Source organism: Dermacentor silvarum, chromosome 1 (genome assembly GCF_013339745.2).
Source record: "Dermacentor silvarum isolate Dsil-2018 chromosome 1, BIME_Dsil_1.4, whole genome shotgun sequence".
Taxonomy (NCBI): Eukaryota; Metazoa; Arthropoda; class Arachnida; order Ixodida; family Ixodidae; genus Dermacentor; species Dermacentor silvarum.
Genome location: NC_051154.1, coordinates 105,240,175 through 105,252,739, shown reverse-complemented (window position 1 = coordinate 105,252,739; position 12,565 = coordinate 105,240,175). Strand labels below are relative to the sequence as shown.

Sequence of the window (12,565 nt, the reverse complement as noted above, 5' to 3'; positions counted from 1 at the left end):
TTACGTGTTGGTGAATTAGAAATATTAAGCCCAGTTGAGTTATCTATAAATTGCCCAAAAAGTTTGGAGACCATTCGGCAACTGTTAAGTAATTATATGTAAATCACTCACTTAGGTAATTATATGACAACTAATCAACTGGGTGCCTCGCTCTTAAATATGTTTTCAGTTTGGTTTCAAAATTTGGTGTTCGAACACCTCTTATAGTACCTCTTTAAAACGGGTGCATTGTTGACGTACCGCTGCGCTCGTTTAAATGCGCCCCAATCATGTATTTGCACGGTTTCACGACGCACTTCGTCACACGATCATCACTTGGTGGCTTTTTGTTAAATTTCGTACTGTTCACTTTGCCTAGATAATAATGGATACAGTCATAGTACCTCTTTCTCTTCCGCCCTTATCATTTTCTTCTATTCCTGAGACCACCCTGAGAGCAGTATTAAAACACTGGCTTAATTAAGGATCCAATCGTGCAGGCTTATGCACAAGACTTAATGCGCACCAAAGCGCCAAACGCAGATAACTATGCCAGAGCTATCAGAAATTTTACTCCTGCAACAACTCAAGTTAAATTGGCGTACACTATAGGGGACGACTTTCATGCCCTTTCGCTGACCAACATTTTTAATATTATCGTGGGACATTTAGTGGTGTCGAAGTTCTCGCAAAATACGTATGTTTTGACTTTAACAAACATATCGAGACGACGCCCAACTGGTAGTGATTAGCAGAGAGCAATTGCAGTGTTAAGTAGGCTTGAACTTTGGGTTACATAAATGTGTCCAGTAATTAGTATTACGAATATTCTCAAGGTTATTGTTGAGGTGTTGCTGAGGTTTTCAAGGGAATGGTGAGGTGTTGTCCAGAAGGCACCAGGTAAGTGTCTTCTGTCTTCTTCTTCTTCTTTCTGGTGTTTTACGTGCCAAAACCAGTTCACTAGGTAAGTGTCTTCTGGGCAACACAAAAGCGCCTACTTTCTTTTAGGCACTTATACGTGCGGTGTACTTTACGGTGTGATCTCTTCTTTATCGCGATTTTAGTCCTCATGGCATTTGAAGCATGCCTCTCTTTTCTTCATATGCAGCACCAATCCAACAAACATAGCATACCCATTGTGCGATACTTCACTGCTAACTCCCACACCGATAAGACACCGATAAGCTTTCTAAAGCCACTTACTTTGTCAAACGATCGCAGTAGCAAGTGAGAGATCAGCACGGGAATGCATAGTCCAAAAAGCAAAATGTTGATTGCCCCATCAACACTCACTTTCGAACGTTGATGGACAAGACGTCGAGAAAGAAGACAACACAGGCGACATTTTTTTTTTCCCGCTCGACCTCCGGCTAAAGTTGAGTTTTATTTATCGCTCGGCACGATGTATTTCCATGGCGATGTCCTCGTTTTATTCTGCAGCCTCCTGGAGCGTACAAAGAGAGGCCACTGGAGGGTGTTCACAGATACATGTGGGATGCCAGGAGGGCTCGAAAAAGTTGGGAAGATAAGGTGCCTGAGCACAGCTCATGACTTTGCCTTCCAAGGTGATGACATCTCAGACGTTGCATGCACAGCACAATGCTCATCCCACACACAATCCATTTGACATATTTCTATCCCCGGCGCGCAACTCCTTGCGCATAGCGCATGACGAAAAGAACTCACTTCTCTGCTATTGTGATGAAGTCATCGTAAAGCACTTGCTTGTGACTTATAAACCAATGTCAGAAGCAGAATAAGTAAATATTGTAAACCTTGACACTGCGTATAATATAATGGGCCAGGCTCTGCATTGCTGAGAGCTGTTCAGAATTGTGCGGCAATAGTCACATTTAAGGGACCATGAAATTCATCACGAACTCGTTCCAAGCTTACTTGTTAAGTCACCAAACGGGCAACTATTTTATTCACTCTACAACGATCAAGCAGGTTTAATGAATCATGCGAGAGCACCAGCTCTATAAGCGCCCTGATCCGTAGCGTAATCATTTTTAATCACTTTCTCTTTTTTTCTTGAGAACTACAATAAGTTGAGCTTAGTATCATGCGCGTTATCACTTAAGGTCCTTGGTGAGAAACCCATTTTGAGCAGCTTGTACATCTTCTAAAACATGCCAGTTCGCTATTGCTAAAACTCACATAATTATGCCACAACGAATGTCCGCAGATGCTTTTTTTTTTTTCTTCACAGAAACGTAAACTGCATGTTCACTGCAGTTCTCCAATAAGGCCCTGTGAGAAGAAAGCGCCCGCAATTAAGTTAAGCGACACTTCTTCCGCATCTATCGGGCTTGCAATCCTTCACAGCAGGACAAGCTTAAGTGCTGTTCGTTGTATTCCCTTCATGGTCCCTTCCAGCGACTTGCAGGAGTGAACATGGCAGTTTGACTATACAACAGTGAGTGTGTTCGCGCCGACAGCGCTCAGAAACGAAACCGAGGCACCACGACAGAAATAACAGTGTCTCAAAACCAGCTATCGGCACTGCGCGACGTGAGGGGAATCGGCCAGCAGCGTGAGTAGGCAAGGCGAGGGTAAACACATGCCGAAACTTGTTGGGTACAGACCGAGTGTTTGTTCCAAGTCACACAGTTTGATCGGTGATAATTCTCTCGCTGTCGTTGCGCTTCCCCATGAGCGTTCACTTTTGTTCCTCGGTCGGCCGCCGGCGCGCGGAAGATGCCAGGCGAGCAGTGTTCCGCCAGGCAGCGTTGACAACCGCTACAAGTGTTACAAAAATAGCTTTCTCCGGAGTGTTTCTGTTGACACGATGGCTGGCGGAGCACTGCCCCAAGGACGATCACGTCCGTCTGACGTAATCGTTGAAAAGAAAACACAGAATGAACCCCCCCTATCGATTAAAAAGACAGCACGCAACGACGGTCAGATCCGGGGGCCGAAGATGTTGGACCACAAAGTCAACGAATGCACGCCACTGGGGTAGGAAAGAACGCTGCCGCAGTCCACCCGCGGCGCCACTGTGGTATGTACGTGACGCCACAATTTCCATACGAACAACACAAAAGGTAACAAAAAATAAGGCATGCGCGCGCACACTGCGCGCTTTCGAGGAAAAAAAAAATAAAGATGTGCTGAGTATTACACCATGTATACAATTAGCATCACTCCTTGCGAGATAAAGAAGGAAAAAGGTGGAACGAACGCCGGGCTACACAGAGAAAACGCTTCAAGTTTAACGCATTCCGACACTTGTGAAGAACTACAGCAACTCTGGCACACCAGCACTTTCACGAAACGTTAACGCCAGAGAAGCACAACAGCAAAAACAAGTGCCAGCCCACTTGGCAGGAATTATAGTACATGATTAACTTAAAACATGAGGATCAGAAAGGGAACGATATCCGTACACATGGTCATAAGTCTTTGAATACGCCAGTGAATCGCGCCGCACAATTCGTATCACAGGACGCAATATACGCTAGACTTGTATGCGGAGTCTTGCATGAATGATTTCGAAAATTGGAGAACAAAATATTTTTTCGTGCTTAACCGCCAGCTACTGGCGTTAAAATCGCCCGCACGGACGGCGACCTTACGGCTTATGTATGCCTGTAACGGCATGATACATTTCTTATACCGACCAGGCAAGCGCTGTAACCGAGAGCGAAGCCCTTATAAGCCACAAGGCGTCGTCCGCATGCAACATTGCAGACTAACTGCAGGGGCAAACTAACACTTCGCAACTTTCAAGTAACATTTCAGAACCGACTACACGCAGGGTGCTACGTAGCTCGCATCCCTTTGAACATTTCAGTTTCGCATCTGCCATCATGGAGTTCTTGAGCACTGAATAGCAAGCGCCAGCAGGATAATTGCGTATCGTTTCTAAAGTAGAGAAACACAGTACACTGTGACGTGATATTACGCATGTGAATCCGTCAGTTATCGCAAACACGGCCATGCCTATAGTCCGATACAAGTCAAGAGAAATGCGGCTTTTCCCCGTCAAAGGACCCCCTTCCCGCCAATGGTGTCGCTGCGTGAACGTGACGTCGTGGCCGACCGCCTTACACCTACGTGTAGCGCTGTTGGAGCCAGGTCTCTCTGAGTGCAACCGCGCGCATAAGTAGTTCCGAAGAACGCATTTATTTTAAGCGAAATAAAATTTTAGCTCAAATTCTTTATCTGCCCGTTACTACACATTAGGTGAAAGGGTTTATTTGTCAATTGGAGCAGTGAGTTGAATTCCAGTAAACTGCAGCGGCGGCTGTTTCCCGACGGCGCCGAGCGGTGACACAGAAGACGAAACGCCAGAGCGATTGTCGTTACCGAGTGTGTTAAAAACCCTGCTCGCAACACGCAAACGAGGCTTTTCACGGAATTCACCTTGGGATATGACTGAACGGCACTAAACTCAGCTTGAGAGAGAACGATCTCACTAAGGACGCCGATGGCGCGAACAGCGGAGGCGGCCATTTTGATAAAAGTCCGTAAGCGCGGAAGAACACGCTTCCTTTTTTAATATTATTATTATTATTTTTATTTACGCGACCGCGGCGCGAAAGAAACGTGACGTCGGCCGCGACGTCACGCTGACACAGCGACACCATTGGCTGGAAGGGGGTCCTTGTGTGTTGTGATCTCATGTACTAACGACCTGCGCGTAACATCCAAGCAATGGCACAGCGTCTTCGTGCACATATTTCCGAGCCTTCGTACATCCGTGTTCCCGTGTGGTGGCCGTATATGTAATATTGCTGGGTAATTCGAACATATAGAAACAGAAGACGTCACGAATAATTAACTAAACTCGATACAACTAGATATCTGCCTGAATATTGGCCTTTTCGGCAACGCAGATGCAATCTGGTGACGATCGCTAAGCGTGTTGCGATGCGTGGTACTGTACCACGCCTTCACGTTCAGAGCGAACAACGCACGTCGTAAATGACATGCCGGGACAGCAAGAAAAGAAATGGCTGCTTGTGAGTATCAGCACCACGGTCCCAATTTCAAGCTTTCTATCCGTGCAGCTTATTTTGAAAAAAAAAAGAAAAAAAAACACGTTTTAATTATTCTTAGTTTCGAATGCGACTTTAACGCACAAGCTTTTTAAGTCAAGACAGTGATCGCGAACGATGTAAATGAAGTTTAGAAAGAAGGCAGGCGTCATCGTAATCATTTGTTCAAAAGGATGAAAACGCGTTCTGCAATCGCAGCACCCTGCGTTATTACGCGAAGAGTGTAGTTTTGAAATTAAAGGAATAATAAAACGAAAAAGAAAATACGCAGCGTGATTTAAGCAGCGCAATAAGTTTTTTTTTTTTCAGAAAATTGGAGTGATGAATCGTTCGTTTCTTTTCCTGAAACGAAAGATAGTTTCTTGAAATGTACACGCACCACTGGTTCATGTGCTCGCGTAACCTACGACGAAACGCACCTGTTAGCGTTGTGTTGTCTAACAGACTAAAGTTACTTTCGTTGCGCAAAGGCGATCGCAACCACACACGGCGTTTCACCAGCGACTTCATTTACGGCACAAAAGACGACGAAGGAAATGTAAATTGTGTATAGCTGAAATGTGTCGTGCATTATATTTGCTACCCCTCTGCAAATTCCACAAAGTCCACGGCCAGTGCTTACAGTTAAGTTCCAGGTGCTATGATGTGGGTCATTTAGCAGCGTTTACAGTGAAGCACTTCAGCCTTTTACATCAATGTAATTACGTTTAGGTGAACTTAACACGTCGTGGGTAGCATTCTACCCATTAAAAGGGCAGCGTTAATTAAACTGAAACCACGGCGTCGCAGACATAACTAGCTAAAATAAATTTGTAAAGAAAAGTGGGGATTCTGCGAGAATTCAGGCTTCGCCTAGCCCTTCGTTGATGCGACCTGTCCTTCGTTTATCCATGCTCAATGTAGTGCGTAGTACATAACAGTTATCTCAGTGCCGACAGCTTTCCTGAACAGAAAAAAAAGGAGAAATAATTACACATCAAAAAACTGAAATAACCTCGGCATAAATTAAGCAAAAAAGGAAAGGACCATCTCCGTCAATTTCAGTTTTGCTTCCCTAACAATAGTGTCGCTAGTCATCCTGCAAATAGAACTACGTTATTCACAACACTGTTAAGCAGACTCCAGGATGGTGGACTTCTCCTGACAACACTTGAAAGGACCAAATAATGATGTTCGGCGAACAAGAAAAGATGAGAACTGTCTTTTTCTGTTCGCTGTAGCTCAAGAAAGTCTGTTTTTTATAGACACGAGCCTAAACTGGCGGTTAAAAGGAGACAGGGGCGTTGCCTTAGGCCCTTTCGAGTCGGTCTCTGTTTTTTTATTGTTGGAGTTCCGCGATTTCGGCAACGTTTAACAGCTTTCCTAGCTCACATCGTACACGTGATATCGCACGCTTTGTTCCTCACTGTAATCTATGCCCTCGCGCCTGTGGCTTCAACAACGCTGCAGAGAGCATCTCGAAGAGAGTACAAACAGTGGCTGGCGATGTCACGTGATTTGTCGGCCTTTATGTGACGGTTCGCGGTCGTCGCCCGAAGCACGTGCGCATTACCGTGCCCAGTGAGAAACGAAGATGGGGATTTGGAAAGGGCGGCAGGAGTTCACGGGGTCCGTCGAGCGCTACGCCTGAACAGGGACGGCCCAGGGCTTGGTGAGGAAGACAGAACAACAGGGAGGAGGTACGGAATGCATCCGCTTGCGCGTGTGTGTAGCAATGGAATGCCCAGTGTATTTTGCCGTCGTAGAGCATGGCGCGCGTGGAAGGGGGGTCGAAAGGTGTGGGGAACGCGTTACTCAAAAAGGGCCAGGGGCACCACACATATCACAGCCCAGGTATCACTCGCGTGGTTCCCCCGGCCCTCAGCTGGTGCTGTGCCCGACGGCTGGCTGGCGGGGGCTGGCGCCTAGGGGCGTTGGGGAGGGGAGGAGGGGGTTGCACGGCCGCGCCACTCGGGCGGCCCCTGCAGAAACACTGTACACTCCGGGGCTGCGCCGAGGGCTGCGACTGGCGAGGGCCGAACCAATGAAAACGAGGTTACACAAGGGGAGAAAAACAGTTTCGGCAGTTCGGGAGGTCGTGGAGGTGCACTATCACAGAAGACATAACCAACTCGTGGATGAGGGCGAGACAATAAGTTACGGGGAAGGGCCGCTTGGGCTACAGGAATGGGGAAGGGCATGGACTAGGGGTGCGGGCGGCCTCAGACGGCCACGTTGTCAGGCGACTGGACCTCCAGTTCCTTGCGGTGGTGCGCCTTGAGGTGAGCCTCGAGCTCGAGCGACGAACCGCAAATCTTGGCGCACAAGTTGCAGGCCATCTTCCAGGCCCAGGCGCCGTTGTGCGGCTCGGCCTCGTCTCCCGGTCGAGGCTCGGTGCTGGCGCCCTGGATGACGGAGATCTCGTTCGCCTTCGGTCCCAGCATGCCATTCAGGTAGGCCGGCCCAAGATACGGGTAGAAGAGCTCGTGGGGTGGCGGCGGCGGCGGCGCGAAGTCGGCCTTGGGACCACTCAGCAGCGACGGCAGCTCAATGGACATGCGGCGGCCGCGGCGCGAACTGCCGTTGTTCCACATGTGCGTGCCCATGTGCACTTTGAGGTTGCCCTTAGTGGTGAAAGCGCGGCCGCACACAGAGCACTTGAAGGGCCGGTCACCAGTGTGTGTGCGCATGTGGATCTGGAGAGAACTAGAGCTCGAGAAGGGCTTGTTGCACACGTGGCACACGTGCCTTGGCAGCCCGGGAGGCCGTCGAGGCTGCGGCGGCGGCGGCGGCGGCACGCCCGGCGGAGCGGCCACCGGCTCCACCCTCTTGGTCCGATTCTCCTCGGGGCTGGCGCCGTGCCGCTGATCGGCAGGGCTCATAGAGCGCCCGGGGCTCGGTGCCGGACTCGGTGCGCTCGCACTCGAGGTAGGGGTGGCAGCGAACAAGGTGGCCGGCAAGTCTCGGATCTTGTGCGTCAGCATGTGCTGCTTGAGGTTTCCCTTGGTGGAGAAGCCCCGCTCGCAGACGCTGCATTTGAACGGTCGCTCTTTGGTGTGGCTCCGATAGTGGATCTCGAGAGCACTGTTGCAGGCAAACGTCTTGAAGCATATCTGGCATGTTGTGTTCGGGCGGCCGGGCGCGGCTCCAGGAAACGGCAGCCCTCCCAGCGGCGGCGCGGCGAAGAAGCGGCCAGAAAAATTGTCCGCTGGCCGACCCAGCAAAGTCCGCGGCGTTAAGTCTAGCGGCCCGCCGTTCACGGGCGGTGAAGTTCCACCAGACGGCGAAGGAGCCCCCGGAGTTGATCTATCGTCACCAGTTGACAGTTCAGATCCAGCTCGCGGAGAAAACGCCGGAGACCGCTGTCCAGCTTCTGGCGTTCGATTTAAGAGAAGTGACTGTTCATCGTAGCGCCCGAAACCAGACGAAAGACCGATGCCGAAGGGGCCAAAAGGTAATGCTGGCACTTGCAGCGATGTCTTGATGCCCTTTACCTGATTTTCGAGGGCAGCTAATGACGTAAGTTGAGATGGTGGGCGCTCAGGACTCAGAGGCCGCAACAGAGGCTGTGGAGAGGGTGACCGCCCCTCTTCTTTCTTTTGCTCAGGCGTTGGTGACGTTGGAGAGCTCAAGGGAGGTGACGAAGAAGTCTTTGGCGGTGGCGTTGGCCTCTGTGAGGTTGTTTGGAAACTCGCCGTCGGATGTAAACTTTCAGAGCCATGCATACGGACATGTTGTTGGAGAACGAGGGAATTAGTGAACTGTTTGTGACAGACAGGGCACTTGTGAAGTACACGCAGTGGTGGTTTGACTCTATGAACACCCATGTGTGTCTTAAGATTTCCTTTTGTGGTGAACGCACGACCGCATATCTTGCAACGGAACGGCCGTTCACCGGTGTGTGTCCTGTAGTGCATCTGCAGAGCACTGCGGCAACTGAGCACACGATGACATATCACGCATTGGTTCGGGTCACTCAGCTTGTGCTCAATGTTGTCGACCAGTTGCTGCAGCTTGGATGTCTCAGACGGCCTCGTCACCTCCATGAGAGTTTCCCACGAGTTGTCGTTACTTCCAGGCTTCGGCAGCAAGTCTTGGTAGAACGCGGGATCCGCATGGAGTGGCACTGCTGTGTCCGCGGTCGTCGGAAGCGCCGAGAAGGAGCCGCTCATGAATGATCCGCCTGATGTGAACGGCATGGAGTCATCAGCGGAACAGCTGACGCCGCCGGAGTCCCGGTCTTCGTCCGACGCCTTGTCATCTGCGTCATCCTCTGGCTCGGCTTTAAGGCTCAAAGGGCGTTCATCTTCGAGCGGCGGAGAGCCCATTGATGTAGTCACATTGGTTGTTTCAGTTCCAGGAGATATGCTTCTGGTACTCGTGGCTCGTAACGCCAGCGTCCCACTGCAACTGGGCCCGACAAGGTCATCGGGTCGTGGCACTGGTGGCCCTGCTTTGACCAAGACGCCCAAAGGAGCCGTCTGTAGCGCCAGTGCGGGCGTTAGCGACGGTGGCGGTGACGACGTGGCGCCGGACGGCGATGTCGGGCTGCGATCCCCGGGAGGCTCCAACGGCGGGAAATGCTTGTCCAAGTGCTCCGGAACAGGATGCGGGTTCATTCGCACGTGTGGGTACTTTGCACGGTGTCTTTGAAAGTGCACCTTCAGGTTGCCCTTCGTTGAAAACCTGTTCCCGCAGACGTTGCACTTGAAGGGTCTTTCCCCGGTATGGGAGCGGATGTGGATTTGCAGCGCGCTGTCGCTGCCGAACACCTTGCCGCAGAAGCGACACCGATGGCGCAAGTAAGCCTCGTCGGGCCGGCCGTCCTTCCTGCGCAAGCGACTCGGGTCCGGGGAGCCGAGACCATTGAGCAGGAACGAGCCGCCGCTCATGGTGTCCTGCAGCGCCTTCTCAGTGTGTCGCTGCAGAAGCTCGAGCGTGTTGGGCTCATCTGGGGGCGGCGGTCCCGCGGGCGGCGCAACCAGCAGGGCACCGCCGGAGTTGGGCTCCCCGAGAGGCGCCTCCGCGGGCGGCTCGGCCGGTTCGGGTGCCGCGCTCTCTTTGGCGGCCAGGTCTACCGCGGTGTTCGGCGGCGGCGGGGTCGCGTGTGTCTGTCCCGGGGCATCGGGGCTGGGCTCCGTCCGGGGTACCGGAGGCGGTGGCGGCGGAGTCGGTGTAGTGTCCGCCGCCCTGGTCAGGTTCACGGGAAGCGTAGGGGTGGCACCCACGTATGCCTGAAGCTGCTGGATGATGTGCAGCTGCACGACTTGCTGTTGCTGCAGTGCCATCAGCGCCTCGTGTAGCGCAGCTATCTCAGCGGGGCCTCCGGTGCTGCCATAGGCGAACTGCGCCACGGCCACCTTGGTGCTCTGCAGAGCCTCCAGCGCCACATGCGTCGAGGGCAGTCGTGCAGCTGCAGCCGCCGCCAAGGGTTCTTCGTCCACCTCGGCCACGTCCGACGCTGACTGGCGGCCAGCCGCATCGTCATCGCTGCACGATAGCCGACTCGGCGTGCTGCCCGGCATCCCCATCGTCTCGACGCTTGGGCAGCACCGCTTGTGGGCCAGGAAATGGTCTAGAGTGGGGAACTCGGCGCGGCAGCGGCCGCACACGTGCTCGTCGTCGCTGCTTTCTTCCTCGCCGCCAGTGCTGCTCCCGCCTCGGCCCGAACCTGCACACAAGAGAGGGCACAGCTGTAGCCAATGGCAATGCTCAAAAACGCTCGAAATGCTCGTGTCTATAGCAGACGGCGCCATTGCGAGGCCCTCGCAAGAGGGTGCAACGAGCAGTAATTGTTGAGATCTCACGCAAAAGTTCATTGCATGTGAAGCCTGCAAGATTCATTTTGAACATTCAGTTAGAAGGAGAAAGTGCTTTTAAGCTTTCATTTGGTCGGTTTGACTTCGCGCTCCCCAGACATGTAATGTGCCACATGCGCGATGATTTCTTCTGAGTCCTAGACTCACCTGATTATCGCGCGCATTATGTACAAGACGCATGCAGTTCCCTTTCCTCATGCCAGAATACAGGATCAGAACACTTCAATCCTTCCTCCCCTACACAAGAAATAAATGATCGCAGGATGTGCTAAATTGAGAAGTTGATATCATATCGACTGAGGCTCAAACTGACGATAAAGCGGTAAGAGGGAGCAAACATCAGGGCCGGTATTTTGTAGCCATGCCTTTCCGATGCTAATGCCTTTTCGCGCTTCTCGCGCTTCGTCAGTGGTCAGAGCGACGGTCCGCTCACGTTATCAACGGGATCAGCCGGCCGTGAGCGGTGGATGATAAGATTAGTATAGAATAAGGCATAAGGCATCGCTACAATATACCAGCCCAGAGGTACAGAGAAGCAACTGGAATACTAGTGGAAAGATACAGAAATATAGGACCTGTATTAAAGACGTCAGAATCTGGTTATAATATGTAGCCTATTCCAGACAAGGTGTAGTTCTGGCTCGCCAAAATTCATAGGAGTGGAGTACATCAAGAATATCGCAATCATCGACAATAAATTATTTACGAAATGTCACTCATCATCTTTTAAATAACATTCGCACGTATGTTGCATAAGCGAGAGTTAAGCTAGTCAGTGCTGAATACATGTCTGCTTGGAAATCCTGGAACTACTAGCAATCGCGAGCTATTAGTCCGGAAATTGGTGGCGAAATGTATTGGCTATCCACTTGCCCATGTCTGTTACAAAAATCCAATTTTGGGGTTTTACGAGCCAGGAGGTGGAGGAAAGAAAGGGAGAAGGCAGGGACGTTAACCAGAAATGCGTCGGGTTGGCTATCCTACACTGGGGGACGGGAAAGGGAGAATAGAAAGATGAGATAGCGAGAGAGAGAAAGCGGGGGGGGGGGGGGGGGCAAGGAAAGACACGACGACTTCGCGCACGCGCGCGGAGGGCCTCACCAAGTCAAAAGCATTCACGCAGGCCAGTCGCCATTAAGAAAGACAAAAGCGCATTCACAGCTTTGTGGACCGAAGAGCGATGGGAACAGTCTTCAAGTAGCGGGTTCACGGACAACGGTCGGTCGTCCAGTCGTAGCAATGCGACAGATAATGTTTGTCTTTCCGACTGAAATCGATGGCAGTGGCACAATAAATGTTCGACGTTGTCTTCGCGCCGCAGACGTCGTGCGCAGCACTGTCGGTCATTACAATCAACTTTGTAAAAGCCACTCCTAACACGTGCATAGCCGGTACAGAAGCGATGCCTCACGTCGGTGAAGCCCGGGAAAAGATCGTACTTGGAATGAAGGGTTCAGTTAGTCTAACCTGGTGCGCCTTATATTTGGGGTGTTCCACTCTATTAAAGAGAGCTTGCGTGCCAGGTAACGAAGCTGCCTTGCAGCGTATGTCCTGGAAAGAGGAATGGGAACGCTGTGTTGTTCTAGATGTGACCCTCGGGCAGCTTTGTCTGCGTGATCATTTCCACTGATCCCGCAACGGCCAGGTAACCACTGGAAAATAATTTCGTCGCAATTTTTTGTTTTACGTCGTGGTGAAGTTTGACAATTTTGTACGTTAGCTGTTCGTGAGCTCCGCGTCGGAGAACTGACTGCATACACGGTAAAGCCGGTCTCGAGTGGGAAA

At 51.4% G+C, this 12,565-nt stretch overlaps 1 protein-coding gene across 1 annotated transcript in view; it reads right to left on the bottom strand.

Moving 5' to 3' along the window:
* Positions 1 to 1,329: 1,329 nt before the first annotated feature.
* LOC119434133 (sal-like protein 3) overlaps positions 1,330 to 12,565 on the bottom strand; it is a 151,602-nt gene continuing 140,366 nt past the window's right edge. The window contains exon 2 of the mRNA XM_037701460.2: positions 1,330 to 10,632. Within this exon, the coding sequence (XP_037557388.1) occupies positions 7,184 to 10,632 (3,449 nt within the window). The 3' untranslated portion in view covers positions 1,330 to 7,183. The remainder of the gene's footprint in view (positions 10,633 to 12,565) is intronic.